This window comes from Crinia signifera, chromosome 7, assembly GCF_055691185.1.
Source record: "Crinia signifera chromosome 7, ASM5569118v1, whole genome shotgun sequence".
In the NCBI taxonomy this organism is placed as follows: Eukaryota; Metazoa; Chordata; class Amphibia; order Anura; family Myobatrachidae; genus Crinia; species Crinia signifera.
In genome coordinates, this window is record NC_139223.1 from 175,898,179 (window position 1) to 175,915,453 (window position 17,275).

Here is a 17,275-nt window from a genome sequence, read left to right on the forward strand (position 1 = left end):
CTGCAGAAGTGGTGGCGGCAGACACTATTAATACGTTCAAAATAAGGTTGGACAAACACTTATTGGTTAAAAACATCCATGGGTATAGATAAGAAATATAATCTGTCTTCTTTAAAATATCAAGAACATATTATACAGCAGGGGATAAACTATTACAACAACCTAGGTTGAACTGAATGGACGCAAGTCTTTTCAGCCTTACCTACTATGAACAATAGGGGTCCAAGAAGACCGACCGTTCACATTTTAGTGAGCAACAACAGCTCACTAGTTCTTTTAAAAGAACCCTTCAAATAACCGGTTCAATCTGCTGGACAGTTGGGGCGCCCACAACTCCACTGCAACAATAATGGGGAACAGTTCTAGCAGGAGCAGGTTCTTGGTAACCCAGGAGGGAGGCCAGGACCCAACACACCATTCGCCCTGAAAAAAGACTCCCAAACCAGCTGCATCCGTGTGCAACTTCAAAAGGGTGCTGGAGACAGGCCGCGATGGCAGGCCATAACAATTCCCAGTAAAAGCCCAAACCTGGAGGTCGTCCTTCATTTCCCCAGTTGGATGGTGTGGTGTGGTGTGGACTGGAAATAACTGCTTGGTCCTCTCTAGCTTCCAGCATAAATAAACACCCTATTGGGATTACATGGCAAGCAGGGACTGTGCCTGGTGCAGCCTAATTCTGGCAGAAACAATGCACTCCTCCAACTGCCCCTGCAGGCAGCCCACTTTGTAACAGAAATTAGCAGTGTTTTTTGTATGTACATTTTCTTGTATCTTGAATGTTTTTTTCCCCAATGATGTATGTATGTATGTGCTTCTTAGTGGGACTAATACATACACTTTTCTTTCTTTGTTCACTATATGGTAATTTATCTCCTTACAAAACACACCCAGCCTAGCCAGCCACCAAAAAGGACACTGTTGCCAGCACCTTGGTCTAGACGGCCAGCAACACACCCATACAGGAGGATGCCGCAGCAGTTAAGAAAGGGGACACATTTGGAAAAGCATTCTGAAATTGAAGTAAGGACCAGAGCATAAACACCCATTATTCTTATGGAGCTCTTGGCCACTCCCCCTCACACAATTGCTCACACCCTCTCCTACTGGTGTTTTTGAAGTTTCTTTGTGTCATTTTGTACATTTTACAACATAGACCCCCAATTAAAAAAAAATATATACAGATGGGGCAGGTCCCATCTTGGCAGGGGATGGCGATGGCGACGCCAGCCGCCATCCCCTGCCAGCGCCATATCGATTGCGAGAAGGGGGCGCGCGCGCACGAGAGGCTTGCGTGTCCCCTTCCGACGGCGCTTCCAGCTGCTCCCCCATGTCCCCCCCCCGCCTGCCTGCACACCCAACCCCCCCCCCCCCCCCCCTAACCCTGTCCGTCTCCCTGAGGCGGAGACGGACAGGGTTCCCGTCGCCCCGCCGACGGAGATTGAGACACGCGTACGTCTCAGTCTGATGGCTGGCGAGGCTGCAGGCGGATCGCCAGCGGGGACGTTCTGGCGATTCGCCAGCCAGGAAGAGGCCTGCCCCATCTGTATATATATATATTTTTAATCCAGCATTAGGTCCTGTTGGTCCCAACCCTTCATCCCCAGTCCCTCTCTATAAGAAAGCTAAGAATAGCTAGTACGCCACCCGAGCTGCCAGGCTGATCAGGTAAGTAGTCTCAGTTGCAAAAGATTACCATTGACATTATCATTTTGAATACCGCTGCTTTCCGTTAATTAAATAACATTTATTGTTCTCCTATTTTTGTGTTCAACATAGATAGGAAACACAAATTAATCCAGTAACCCCAGGTAGAAATTTGGGAACCGATTCTAATTTCGGTACTTGTTTCCTAGCACGGCCACAATCGCGGGCATCGTGTGTAATTTTTAGTGGTATGCGACCGACGCGATGCCCCCGATTTTCCCATTGAAATGCATTGAAAATAGTCAAAATCGCGTCGGTCGCGTCGTATGCGGCTAAAAAAGCCTTAAATGGCCCACGATTTCCCCATAGGAAACAATGTTAAATGGTTCAATGTACCCGCGATGCCCCCGATTTCTCATAGGGAACAATGTTAAATACCTCAATTTCACCAAATCATCATAGGGAACAATGGTAAATGGGCCAGAAAGCCCCAAAAACACCCCAGAACAGTGAAATGTCCCCCCAAAAGTACTTTACGCCACCCCACGATCAGCGGTACGCGTCCTCCGACCTTTTCATACCCCCACTATCCACGTCGGCGTGGAGTTGAGAATAGAATAGTGTGGCGAGCGTAGCGAGCCACCGAAGCGTGGCGAGCGGACGCGGATACCTTCACAGGTAAACGCGTCCCTTCGCGGGCTTCACAGGTATCCGCGTCCCCTCGCCACGCTTCGGGCTCGCGTTGATCGTGGGGTGGCGTAAAATACTTTTGGGGGGACATTTCACTGTTCAGGGGTGTTTTGGGGGGTTTATGGCCCATTTAACATTGTTCCCTATGATGATTTGGGTAAATTGACCCATTTAACATTGTTTCCTATGGGAAATCGGGGGCATCGCGGCTAAATTGAGGCATTTAACATTGTTCCCTATGGGGAAATTGCGGGCATCGCGTCGCGACCATCGCACCCGATTTTTTAGTGCTTGCGATGGCCGCGATGCCCCCGATTTTTCCTCACGATGCCCACGATCATGATCGTTGTGGCCGTGCTAGGAAACAAGTACCCTAATTTCTATCGTATTGTAGTTGTAATCAAAAAATAACACGAGACGTCTTGTTGAAAAATATTGTCGTTTTATTTTTTCATCCATAAATTTTGTCACAGTTTAGTTCATATCTCAAAGAACCAGTTATACCGTTGTATGAACACGTTGCAAATGTTTTACCTTTCAGTAAATGTTTGAGTGTACATTTGTGCTTGGTACTAATATTTGCACAGTTAGAATGTAATTAGTGTGCAATGAAGACTTATGGTTATATCCTGGTACTTGTGCGTCGGGGAAGGAGGGGGGCAGGATGGAGAGGACAGTGGATGTTATGTGGGGTAACACTCCCCTAATACAGGGGAATATGTAACATAGTAACTGTGATGTCACGTGTCTTGGGACGCTATGCACTTAGCAGTCGGCTGCACACTATTAGGTGAGTGCGGACTTGTACAATGATCATTTGTTTCATGTATGTGTGGGTATAATATATTTTTGATTGTACACCCAAATAATGACTTGATTACATCTGCGCACATTGTCCTGCATTATCTGCCTCTACTATGTACATTGCTTACCAGCTGTGAAGCATTTGTGTGGTTCTCTGAATAAGCCCCCCATAGTATGTGAGTGGGGAGAGGGAGGGGGTATAGGTTTATAAACTGTCATTCATGGTGTATGTTTAGATCAATACGGTACTGGATTTCCAAGTGTCAAAATGCGAAGACATAATGATAGTGACATTTGTGTTCTTCTTGCAACTTTGTGTAACACAACTGAAAGTAAACAGAAGACCAACAATAGACGTCTTGTGGTCACCGGACCCTTTTCCAGGGACAGCTGCTTTGGGACTCAGGACCTCTATGTGGATTTGGCACCCCCAAATTGTCTGTAGTGGAAAAGGCTCTTGCAGTCCAGGTCCCCAGAGTATTTCATTGCTTCGGCAAATAGTTTGACCACCTAGAAAAGATATGCACACAGCATGATACGTAATTACAGGATAAAACAGAAATTCTGATTGCCAATTCCCTGATATGAGTTGTCCGCTTTAGAGGTCTGTATTTGATGGGCAATTCTTGGCATAACTGTTGGAGTAAACTTGCTGGTACATGCTGATCACCCACCCAGTCAGGACTGGGCATTACATGATTTCTACAACTGCTGTAGTTTACCATCTGGAGAAGTGGCGTTACTACTGAGGGTGCAGGGAGTGTAGCTGCTATGAGGTCCAGCAGCTCTCCATGCACCGATCACTGCTCGCTTCCCACCCAAAGAAAGCTCCTGCTGATTGCAAAGTCTCTCTTCTCCTTTCCTCCCTTGTTCCTCTGAAGCTGCAGGAAAAAAAAGGGAGTAATACTCTTATCCTGCTTGTTAGTTGGCTTCAACTAACAAATAGGATAAGAGTATTACTCCCCTTTTTTCTGTGTGGCCAGACATGGGATTAGTGTTCTTTCTCTCCATTAGAGTGGATACTGAAAGTCTTATACCTACCCACTTTGTGACTGGACTAACAGAACTGTACTTGCACTTATTGATCTAATTTATAGGCAGGATTACTAACAGTACTAATAGCCAACTGCTAATTTCAGGCTAATTGTTGTCTGTTACTTTTCGGATTAAGCCACATCTGGCCCTCTTACACTCCATCTTGCTGCTCACTCTTGCACTTACCTCTCCCCCTTCTCTCTGCTGACACATTCCCGCTCTCTCCCTGACACTCTTGCCCCCCTCATTCTCTCTCCCTCCCACCCTCTCTTGCTCCTCACCCTTCTCTTTCTCTTCACCCTCTCTCCCTGATGCCGTCTCTCTCCCCTCTCATGCTTTTTGCTCTTCTCTCTTTCCTTTTCCATGAAACCCTTCATCTCTATTTCTCTCCTGCTCCCCTAAGGAGCATTGTAGTGGCAAGGGGGGGGGGGGGGGGGGGGGGGGCTTTCAAGATTTTGCTATGGTGCCCACAAAGTTCTAGTTCTGCCCCTGATCTGTAGCATAGAATATCAGCTTTATCTGGCACTTATTTCTGCCCCTTGTAGTGTGTATGGCTAATGGGGACCCACCTGGAAGTTGGTGATTAGGGGAACGCCGCTGTCCACTGTAGTCCTCCGTATCAGGAAGTTATCATGCACATACTTTGTGTTGCTGTTGGGCAGGTTAATCACCATATCGATGTTGCCTTCTTTAATCAACCTGTGCAAAGAAGAAAAGTGATGATATATACCTGTATAATATGGTAACGCCAAGGGTTCCACACTCAGAATCTATACAGATCAGCCACTAATATCACACCTAGGGGCGGGTGTAATATTACACCTAGGGGCAGATGTAACAGGGGGCAAGATGTTGATTGATCTATATTTTTAAAGCGGCAGTCATTTACAAAAATATCCTCGGTCGGACGATATCCCGTACCTTCAGCAAACCCAACCTTATTACATATGGTTATGGTAAAGAAGATCATTCATGTTTAGATTGACAATGACTTAGACGCAAAAAAATAGGACGGGAACTAGGGTGGCCAATCCCGGGATCGGCGGGATCCTGGGATTTGGCCCCCAAAAGGCTGGGATTTCAATCCCGGGATTTCGGGATTAGACTTCGCATGCCCAGTCTAATGCCGGGCAGCGTCTGAGCACCCGCTCAGACGCTACCCGGCTTCTCCCAGGCAGAGCATCAATGCACAGTGTGACCTCTCAGCGTGACGAGATCAGAGGTCACGCTGCGCAGGCAGGTCACGGCCGGCAGTATGAAGAAGCCGCGCGCCCGCCCAACTAGCCAGCACGCCAGCTGCCGCAGCATGACCCGGCTCCTGAAGCTGACCGCCCATCCACCCGGCAACCCATCTGTCCACGCACCCGGCAACCCAGCTGCACCTGCATGTAAGTAAATGCGGGGCAGCCAGGGTGTTTTTCTATTAGAAAAGCCAATCCCGGGATTGAAAAAATGCCCCGGGATTGGCTTCCCTAACGGGAGCGTTTACATCTACCGCAACGAAAATCGACACAAGCAAAATGTTGACAGGAATGTGGTTGACAAGAGTTTTTCTATTTTTTTGGTGTCTGTCCACATAGGTCATCATGGCCTCCATGTAAGTACCATGTCCCATGAAAATTTAATTTTGCCCTTTTTTTGCTTGTGTCGAGCTTCTGTCAGTGTCGATCTGGTGTATGCCGATCCTTTTTAGGTGTCTAACTAGTTGATCTAGATATGGCCATGTATGTAATCGTTAGAAGCCAACCTTCTGTGCCAGAGGAAAGGAGATAGTCACACTCATTATTGCTGCTATTGGATAGTTACAAATATTCACTCATCCCCCTCAATATCAGCATGCGAATATTGCTGGCCACACATCAGACCAGCTTTCCTCTAACCATCCAACTAGTTGGTTAGTTGGACTGAAAAAATTGGTACTGTATGGGGGGCAAATGCCAATAAGCAATTTGCTCACAAACTCAAGAGAAAGGACAAAAACATTCAGTGAAATTGGTTCACCCACAAATGCATAATCACTTTCTAATAGACAAAACCATGTGCACTGCAGATGGGGCAGATGTAACATGTGCAGAGAGAGTTAGATTTGGGTGTTTTATTGTTTCTGTGCAGGGCAAATACTGGCTGCTTTATTTTTACACTGCAACATAGATATCAGTGTGAAATACACCCACCCACCCAAATCTAACTCTCTGCACATGTTACATCAGCCCCACCTGTCCATTAGAGAGTGATTGTTCCTTTGCGAGGGAACCAGAATATTCCCCATTGTCTGAGTGACAGTTGTTGTCCATTTCCCGATTTGGGAAACAAATGACATTTGCTCCCATCCAGTACCAGGTTTTTATTTAATCCAAACAACTAGTTGGATGGTTGAAGGAAAGTTGGTCTGATGTGTAGCCAGCATTAGTCATGGCCAGTGTGATTGCCGCCTGGAAGTAAGATGTTCTATGTAGGGACAGTTACTAACCCACCCATGTTTCAGGTGAGTGAAGACCAATGAAAGTGCCAGTTTACCAGATAGGCAGAGTAGATAACACTTATTGTAAGCTGCCCCATGACAAAAGATCAAAAATATTGATTTATTATTGATAGGAAATTACAAATCAAGCTTTCTTAATTTGTTTCCAAGATAAAAAAAAAATGAACCAACTCAAAATAACAACATCTTAAAGGGTCTATAGAGAAAATACAGTATGTATTAATGTATTGTACCCATAAAAAAATTAAAGTACATAAACCATAGACAACATATTCACATCCAATTTCCAGATCATAGACTGTTCGTTGGCATTCAAAATGTAGTAGATCATTGTGAGCCCCCCCCCCCCCCGAGATAGCGATTGCTTAGGACCCTTGAAAAGGTTTAATCCTGCCCTTTGTGGCACTGATACTGATTACTGAAGTGTATGTGTCATTAGCCAATACTATTATAGCACTTATTTATTATCCTTTATTTATATGGTGCCACAGGGGATCCGCAGCACCCAATTACAGAGTACATAAGTGAATAAGCAAATCAGGAAACCGTGACAGTTAAATACAATAGAGGACAAGTACAGGTATTAGGGCGAGCAGTCCAAGATCCCTTTCTCCCACATACTCAATATTTTGTACATTGTACACTTGTAGGTTGGGACTCCTTTGTCTTGGAGTAGCACCCTGCCCACCTGTTCTGAATGGTTTTAACTAGTTTGGACTCTAGTATTTATAGACTGCATATTGATACTATGGGCCTGATTCACACCTGTTCGCAGGGCTGCTATAGAGCAGAACCCGTCTATCCCACTGGACTTACTTGGCAGCTGAAATGTTACAGGCAGATCTGGGCCACAGCCGACGTCAGAATCGGCTGTACACGTCTGCTTTTTTCCCCCTGACTGGGTGCCACCCCCAAATGCCAGCCACCTGCCAATCACCTTGCAAACGGCCAGCAAAGAAAAGAAGGTGCTGACTTTCTTCACAGGGAGTTCTCGCACACACGTAGTGCACAGTAGTCACTAACAATTATCCCACTACTGGGGTGTGGGTTGTTCGGTCCACAACAACTACAGATGAAGCCGGCCTCATTCAATGCTGGCGCCCGCCAGATCCTCTCCTCTGGCGAGCACCCGCGATAGGGCCTGGGGCATCTCATGCGCGTCCCATTATCTGGGCAGCGTCCCCCTGGGTTCGGGGGGGGGGGGGGGCAGGGCGGCGAGGGGGAGGCAGCAGGGACTCGAGGCAAGCTCCGTTGCCACGGGGCGCGCGCGCATAATGTGCGTGTGTGCCCCTGGCGGGAGCCAGAGATGCTTTCGCCAGTGCCTGCAAAGACCATGTCGACCTTTTGACTGTCGACATTGCCCATGTTGACCTGATGCTTGTGTCGACCTAATGACCTGTCGACCTAGACCTATGTCAATCTAGACCCATGTCGACCTTGATGCCTGTCGACCTAGTTGCTGTAGACCTAATGACTGTATCCCGTTTGCCTCGGGCTGGCACACTATAATATTTATTTAGCACTTTAGCATTTTTGTTTATTATTAAACTTTCTCACTTATAACCCCTAGAAGCTTTTGCTTCTTTCAAATTCACTAACACTCTAGTTTCTCACCATTGTGCTGCCCTGGGGTTTATCAGCTTTTTGGGGGTCCCGCCCCCTGGACTCAAACTTGGTAATAGGGACCCACCAGAAGAAGTCACCTAGACGCTGGTTGTTGGGATAGTATTTCTTGGCCAACAAATATACCAAAAAACTCTATACTGCTCAATATGAGAAACAGAGTTTATTATTATTACTGTGGCGTGCATCCGTATTGCATTTTAACTTATTTGGAGAACTACAAGTCCCAGCATGGCAGCACCTTTTTCTGCTTGTGCATTTGGGGTGTGCAGTCCTACATCCTTTTCCCCATATACATAATTATAGCCGCATCAGCAGATGGTTTAAGTAAGTGAAGGTAAATCACATGAGGGAAGAGGACCCTGCTGGTTAGAGCTTACATACTTACTTGCTGATAGAGGGAGAGCTGGACTGTGCCTCCTTGGATGGCCAAGCTACTGCGGTGGCTGGGATATCATTTGCATTGAGCCAGTCTGCAGTGGCCTCTGTAGCGTACAGCTGTTTAACAGGGGGAGAAACAACTTAATACAATGACAGTATACAGTACCTGCATTCATACAGGTGAGTTGCTAGTTGTTATATATTACCTGTAACTAATAGTTCACAAAGAGGGAGAAGAGATGGACAGGATGCCACTGTAGCTGTCTCTCCCCACCTCAGCACACGGCACTGACCCAGGGAGAGAGGCTATGCTCTCTCTCCCTGCAGTGAGGGAGGGGGGAGTGGGACCCGGGCCCCCCCAGCAGACCCGAGCAAAAAGTACCCACCCTCCTCTTGACGCCACTGATGGTTGCATTATATGAACCATGAAAGCATTATATAGTATTGATATTGCTGTCATAATTTGAGCCACTTGCCAAGAGGATGGGAGTTTACCGGCAACTGGAACCCTCCTGTGTTTGTGTATGAAGGTAATAATAGAATTACATCATCTCGCTTTGCTTTATTGAATCTAAGTTAAGTAAGGTCCTATCTGGATACTCAAACTTCTACATGTGAACGTTGCTGTACCTTGAATCCTTGATCTTTGAGGTGCTGGGCTGTGCCAAGGAATTGGGGCCGGAAGGAATTCTGTAAAGGAAAAGACAATGAGAATCGTGTGTTACTTGGTTCCAGAGAGATCCAAACACACCTATTCACAACAAATACCCAGGCCTGTAAATTGTATCGCTGATTGCGCACTGCTGGCTATTTTCACATTCAGATGGAGCGCCCCTGGTTCTTGGCCGGGGATCGCCAGCATGCTTGCGCTGGTGATCGCCGGTGTAGAGGCGCTCCATCTGACTGGGACGCACGTGCGCCTCACATGCACACGCGTCCCAGTTTCAGGATGGCGCCGCTGCGGGTCCCTGTCCGTCTCCACTTCAGGGAGATGGGCATGGATAGGGTGGGGCACCGGGGGAGGCGGCGGGCGGCAGTGAAAGCACCATAGCCACGGGGTGCGAGCGTCTCGCGAGAGCCGCCCGCTGGCGATAGAATCGCGATAGAATCGCCAGCCCCTGCAAGAAAGAGGCCGGCTCCTTCTGTACACCAATCTGTTGCTATTATGTCGTTGTACAAATAAAACAAAATTGATGATGTGAACTCCGATGGGGATCCCCTGCTCCCAAACTCTCAGCCCTCGCGGTTTTTGTTCCTGTTCCATGACGCTGGGGGTACAGCATGCTCCGATATTAGCGCGCAGTCAGATTAGGCAAGCGGCAGTGCCAAGGATGCGCAATCTGCATATCATTAAGTAAAGAGCCACGGGTTGGCCACTCCTGCAATAGAGTATGTATCACTAACCTGGATTCCAATGAGAATTCCCTTCTGAGGCAGTTTGAAGCCAGTGGAGATCATGGCCTTCAGGAAGGCAGAATAGATGTTTTGTCCAAAGCAGGCCACCTTATCAGGACAGAAGGAGACAGACATTAGCACACAGTAACTGCAGGAGCTTATTACTAGCCGCAAATTTCCATTTATATATTGCATATATAATGTATAACTGGGCCACTGCCATGGTCAGAAAGTGCACATTGCTCTAAACCAGTGGTTCACAACCTGGGGTACTAGTACCCCTGGGGGTACTCTGCAGACCAGTTGGGGGTACTTGGAAATAATATTGGTGATGGCGGAAGAAGAAAAAGTCTCCCAATGGCAAAAGAAGTCTACCGTTGACATGGAAACAAGCCCCGTTGTGTCATTTCCAGTTCCATCTGCAGCGTCATCAGCTTTTGCCCAACCAGCAATTCACTGAGAGCTACCTGTGAACATCTGCCCCGCACGGACACGGGTGGAAGAAGCATTAATCCTACAGGTGTTAGCGGGAACTCTGGAGACAATACACAGCCAGCGGCCAGACAAAGAGGGACCTGATTCCTGACCATATACTAGTCCACGGTTACTCCTTAATATTAGGACACGCATACTGCTCACTTCCACTCATAAGTACTGTGGAAATTTCAAATTGAGAGAAGGGGTAATTATAAATGAAAAGCCTAATCAAGGGGTACGGGAGAGAAAAAAGGTTGGGAACCACTGCCCAAAAGTTGAGTGCCGTACCCACCAGAGGGGGGCTGCAGCACAATTCAAATAGGGGAGGCACAGTAACTGCCATTCCAAACTGAATTTGGAACTATTTGAATCTTGAAATGTGCGACAGCCTCTCCCCTGGAGCCGCCATTGGTCCCCATACATCTGGGTAAGTGTGGACCTTCTTAGCCAGATGAGTCATTATAAGACCCTTACTGGATTATATGCCCCTTACAGGACCGCCTTCTGGCCTCAGATTGTTCAGTGTGTTGTCACATATCTTTGTCTGGTAAATATATTTTTTTCTGAATCACTATCAAAGACATGAGATGAATCTAACATGGAGTTTTATGTAACTTTATTTGTGGGTGACTGTATACTTTATACAGGTTAGTGTTAATTTCTCTTTTTGAGGTTCTTAAACCATACAGTATGTATATTATCAGCACATTATACTGGTACACCTTTATGTTACAACGGGCACCACGGTGGTGCTAGGCGGTGCTGTTGCTCTAGCCCAGCAGTCCTTAAAGCCTCCTGTAAGCTAAGGCTTCAATTATAACATCCACTTTTCCCCAGAAAATTAGGTCCACCAGGTCTTCTTAAGATGGACAAGGCTGCTACAGGAGGCTGGGCAAGCAACATACAGGACTGGAGTGAGGTAGGGACAGAGGAGGAAAGACCAGACACAGGAAAAATAAGCCAGTTTAGAACACTACAGTTTGCGACTAGCAGGGGATCACTGCGGCAGGTATTCACACTGGCAACATAGATGGAGTGCTCAGGGTATGCACAACAGGTACATGCAAAGAAACAGATAGTTCAAAAACTTTAGGAGTAATCAGGCATAACCAGCAATAGCACTAGAGCTGGCAGTGTAAGCAGCACAGCGCTTAGGGCAGGCTGGGTAAATATACTGTAGGACACAATATCCAATCAGAAAAGCTAAAATGGACAAGCCCCCTTAATGAGGAGAGTCACTGCAGCTGAACAGCCTGACTCAAGGCAGAGAGCTAATGGCCTAATTATGTGACAGGTGAGACTGCACAAAGAACACATAGCAAGCAAAAAAACGAAATTTTGACAGTCGCACAGCAAAATGAAATGAATAATTATGAGTAGACCCTCCATTTTAGGGGCTCTTGAATTAATCAGTGTTAGAGGCCATGGGGGTGTGCTACCTTATTGTGCGTACACACGGGGGCGATTATAGCAAATATCGCTGGAAATATGGTCGACCATATTGCCAGTGATTGGAGTGTGCACCAGCGATAAATCGCCGGGTGCGCGCTCCCGTTTTCAGCCCCTGAATGGTCGCAGGTCAGAGGAGCATTCTATGTATAATGTGGCTCGGTTCTCAGAGGAAAATATCTCTATGGGCTGCCTATCATTTGGATCATTGTTGCTGTGATATAATAAATATTATTGTTGCACACAAAACAAAGTTACATTATGTTACATATGCTGGCTGTGGAGAACTTGTGCCCCTTGCAGCTGCGGGGGTCAGGGATGACTGTAGAGGTACATGGGGATTACGGCTGCTGCTGGTCACGGGTAGTGATACCAGCCCAGCCATCTGTCGCTGGGACCATTCCAGACTACGAGTTACTACTACAGCAGTGACTCAAGGTGGGTGAGCATACACCACCTCGGTCAGGTGGAGTGCCGGTGTAGTAGTGCACGGTGACTGATGCCAGACACCGTGTCACTAGATTTAGGAATCCATGTACAGCGGAGACCCCGGGAACGCACAACTATCTATACAGATCAAAATGCATTGGTATGGGGGGGAAGGGTATGTATTGTCGCGTACACTTCACAAAAAGCTTCGTCAGGACCACTCTGACACCAGGCTGGAGTGTTCAGGGTATGCACAACAGGTACATGCAAAGAAACAGATAGTTCAACGACTTTAGGAGTAATCAGGCATGTCCAGCAATAGCACTAGAACTGGCAGTATAAGCAGCACAGCGCTTAGGGCAGGCTGGGTAATATAGGATACAATATCCAATCAGAAAAACTAGAATGGACAAGCCCCCTTAATGAGGAGAGTCACTGCAGCTGAACAGCCTGACTCAAGAGTGCTAATGGTCTAATTATGTGACAGGTGAGACTGCACAAAGAACACATACAGGAGTCAGGAACATACCTGCCAGAGGTGGCTTGTAATACTTTATGATTCAATAATGACCAAAAAACATATAAGCAAGACTGCAGACAATTCCTAGTGTTACTGATCAGCAGATTACACTGACAAACTATTTTCTTAGCACTGAACGCACCGATATTCTCTGTCTGTGTAAAGGTGTGTACACACATATTTACTTTCGATTTCCACTATTCCACCCCCTTTCGATTTGGCCTTTGCTTTTACAATCAATCTGCACTTTTGCATTCGATATCGATTTGGATTTACATTCAAGGTACAGTGTACACATTTCGATTTACTGAATCTAATTCAATATTTCCTTGCCTGCAGTCTATTTTTCTTTTCCATATAGACAAAAACGGGAGCGCACATCGAATCAAATGCATCTTAAAAACCATTCGATTTTGCTTCTATAAGCAAAATGGAAACAAAAACCTGGCAGAATCAAAGCGTGTGTGCACCCCTTAAGTGTAACCTCTTCCAGGTTTATAAAGACAAATTTACCTCCCCAGTAGATGCCATCTCACACCGCAGGATTGGATCGGCTCCTCTCAGACGAGGCCAAGAAAACATGGGGGCCTGTTAAAATAAATGAGTTAGCAATAAATGAACTAAAACATAAATTTTACATTGTCTTCTGATTTCTCCATCTCAGGCGCTCACCTTGATCCCAACGTAGTCTGCAGGGATGATGGGGCTCTCTAGCGTTGGAAGTGGACCCTCGTCAATATTTTCTCCAATCATGACTTTGGTGGCCACATCGATGAAGTCAACTCCCAAGGTCTTGGACACAAATGGGAAGGAGCGGGAGGCCCTCAGGTTGCACTCAATCACCTAATAGCCGAGAGGCAATCTGGATTTAGTCAACAGTAATAAAAACCCACCACTGTTTGCTATGACCGCACTCAATGTACAAATGAGTTACTGGCGCGTAGGTTTAGAGCAGCAGGAGTATTCAACCAACTTTACTTCAGGTGCTGCAGAACTACACAAAGATACAGTACTTCAGTCTTTGATCGCAGTGTCCATCGTTCTCTGACATCCTTATGTAAAATATATATCCGTTGTATTAATCTAGTGGGAAAGTTACCTATATTCCACACCTTTGTCCTTTGTATTAAAGGCATATGGTAACTCATCTATTGGAAACTAGTTTTATTCTAAGTATAATACGTGGGTGAGAGCATTTCCACGTTTACATTTGTATATTGCATTGTTCCTGATTTTCCTATAGCCAGATTGAGGAAGGGGGGGATAGGACATAGGGGATACTGTACCCCCCCCCTCTGTCAGGGCCCCTGTCCAGAGCACAGTGACATCACTATCTCTCCTGAGTTCTATCCCAGCATTTTATCCCTCCTGGAATGGGTCTTGTTTGGTTTATGCACAATCTAATATACCCCCCTCCCCCTTTTTTACCCAGGCTTCCCCTCTGCCTTAAGTGCCCCAGACCCCTCTTAACCTTAATCCGGTCCTGAATTACCCCGCTGCAGAGCAGTAAGTCAGTGAAGGGTGCAGGGGATGAAAGGATGCCTGTATAATTGTATGTCTTGCAGTTACAGTATGGAACTTGGTGACGTAGGACTGTGTTGAGTGTGAGACAAGCGACATGGCGCTGCGCCTGTTTGTAGAGAATGCTCTGGGTCACCTATTAATGGTGGGATCGGTGTGCTAGAAATACCACAAATCATAGGCTCCGGCAACGTGCGCCATGGCTTGGCAGAGATTCGCCGCACACTTGCAGGGACACCACGATCAGTTGGTCAAATCAAATTGTAATTATTGTGTATGTAAGATTAGTGGTCTTTGTGGAACTTCCCATATACTGTAGGCTCCTATGTATTGCTGGGATGTAGAGGCCCCCCCCCCTCAGGAGCTCTATGGCCACGTCAGTGAGACGGTGGACTAGCACGTGGACTGTCACTTACCAGCACATCATTTCCTCTGACGAGGAACTGCACATTGAAGGGCCCAGAAATATCAAAAGCATTCGCAATTTTCTTGGTGGCAATTTTCACCTGCAAATAACAGGAAAGAAGTGAAATTTCAGCCACTTTTCTAGGCTTATAGGAGAGACAGCTTAGTTATAATCTTCTGCGACCTAGAAATTACATTTATAATGGGACTTGTTGGATGTGAAGAAAAGTCATAACCTGAGTAAGCAGACCCCCCCCCCCCCCTCCCCTGCTGCATTTGGGAAAAGTCAAAATTTCTTGTTTGGGCTAAATAATTGGGCTCATTCAGACCTGTTCACCAGGCTGCTTACACTTGCAGCCTAGCAAGCAGGTCAGCGCCGCCCCTCCGGACGCCCTGCAACCCGCATTCACGTGGCACCTTACTATGCACATCTGTGCATGCTGAACACACACGTGTGTAGCCAACTGGACATGCTAACGTTCCTACATCAGGCCAAACAGCTGGAGATTAACCTTGTGCTATAAGTATTAACTGCAGTTTAAAGCTGTGGCCGCTGCAGCCCCTGGACTGCAACGCCAACCACATAATGCAGGGAGGGAACCGCTTAGCACATATAAATATACATTATTTGATGTACAGTATATAATATATGTGCTGGCTGGTTTTTCCCAATGGATTGGTAGACATGTGCTGCTCCTGGGACTTGGCATACAGCATTATACACCTTCTAAGCCCGCCCCCAGGCTCCCATTGGCTAGAGTTGGGGGGGTGGGCATAGAAGGAGTGTGAAGCCCTATGCTGAGTCCCAGGTGCCGCACAGCGCCTGATACACACAGCGCTGCTGATCCCCGGGGAACAAGCCAGCACATACATTACGTACATCCTTTTCCACATACATTTCTTTGAAATGTTCAGAGATCAGCATAGTTACCTCCCCTCCTGCATTCTGCAGGAGACTCCCTGACATAGCAGCAATCTCCCTCTCTCCCTCATTAGTCTAGCAATCTTCCTCATGTCACCTAGCCCACATTACACTGTTACATCATAGTTACCTCCCCTCCTGCATTCTGCAGGAGACTCCCTGACATAGCAGCAATCTGCCTCTCTCCCTCATTAGTCTAGCAATCTCCCTCATGTCACCTAGCCCACATTACACTGTTACATCATAGTTACCTCCCCTCCTGCATTCTGCAGGAGACTCCCTGACATAGCAGCAATCTCCCTCTCTCCCTCATTAGTCTAGCAATCTTCCTCATGTCACCTAGCCCACATTACACTGTTACATCATAGTTACCTCCCCTCCTGCATTCTGCAGGAGACTCCCTGACATAGCAGCAATCTGCCTCTCTCCCTCATTAGTCTAGCAATCTCCCTCATGTCACCTAGCCCACATTACACTGTTACATCATAGTTACCTCCCCTCCTGCATTCTGCAGGAGACTCCCTGACATAGCAGCAATCTCCCTCTCTCCCTCATTAGTCTAGCAATCTCTCTCATGTCACCTAGCCCACATTACACTGTTACATCATAGTTACCTCCCCTCCTGCATTCTGCAGGAGACTCCCTGACATAGCAGCAATCTCCCTCTCTCCCTCATTAGTCTAGCAATCTCCCTCATGTCACCTAGCCCACATTACACTGTTACATCATAGTTACCTCCCCTCCTGCATTCTGCAGGAGACTCCCTGACATAGCAGCAATCTCCCTCTCTCCCTCATTAGTCTAGCAATCTCCCTCATGTCACCTAGCCCACATTACTCTGTAACATCATAGTTACCTCCCCTCCTGCATTCTGCAGGAGACTCCCTGACATAGCAGCAATCTCCCTCTCTCCCTCATTAGTCTAGCAATCTCCCTCATGTCACCTAGCCCACATTACACTGTTACATCATAGTTACCTCCCCTCCTGCATTCTGCAGGAGACTCCCTGACATAGCAGCAATCCCCCTCTCTCCCTCATTAGTCTAGCAATCTTCCTCATGTCAATTAGCCCACATTACACTGTAACATCATAGTTACCTACCCTTCTGCATTCTGCAGGAGACTCCCTGACATAGCAGCAATCCCCCTCTCTCCCTCATTAGTATAGCAATCTCCCTCATGTCACCTAGCCCACATTACACTGTTACATCATAGTTACCTCCCCTCCTGCATTCTGCAGGAGACTCCCTGACATAGCAGCAATCTCTCTCTCTCCCTCATTAGTCTAGCAATCTCCCTCATTTCGCCTAGCCCACATTGCACTGTTACATCATAGTTACTTACCCTCCTGCATTCTGCAGGAGACTCGCTGACATAGCAGAAATCTCCCTCTCTCCCTCATTAGTCTAGCAATCTCCCTCATGTCACCTAGCCCACATTACACTGTTACATCATAGTTACCTTCCCTCCTGCATTCAGCAGGAGACTCCCTGACATA

The 17,275-nt window shown here is 46.9% G+C and overlaps 1 protein-coding gene across 1 annotated transcript in view; it reads right to left on the minus strand.

The window, feature by feature from the left end:
• Window positions 1-2,756: 2,756 nt before the first annotated feature.
• The window catches only part of CPS1 (carbamoyl-phosphate synthase 1), a 73,101-nt gene continuing 58,582 nt past the window's right edge, over window positions 2,757-17,275 (minus strand). Inside the window, exons 31-38 of the mRNA XM_083154475.1 lie at window positions 14,867-14,956; window positions 13,602-13,772; window positions 13,443-13,517; window positions 10,064-10,162; window positions 9,290-9,349; window positions 8,667-8,776; window positions 4,743-4,872; window positions 2,757-3,648 (exon numbers count right to left, since the gene is read on the minus strand). Of these exons, the coding sequence (XP_083010601.1) occupies window positions 3,550-3,648; window positions 4,743-4,872; window positions 8,667-8,776; window positions 9,290-9,349; window positions 10,064-10,162; window positions 13,443-13,517; window positions 13,602-13,772; window positions 14,867-14,956 (834 nt within the window). The 3' untranslated portion in view covers window positions 2,757-3,549. The remainder of the gene's footprint in view (window positions 3,649-4,742; window positions 4,873-8,666; window positions 8,777-9,289; window positions 9,350-10,063; window positions 10,163-13,442; window positions 13,518-13,601; window positions 13,773-14,866; window positions 14,957-17,275) is intronic.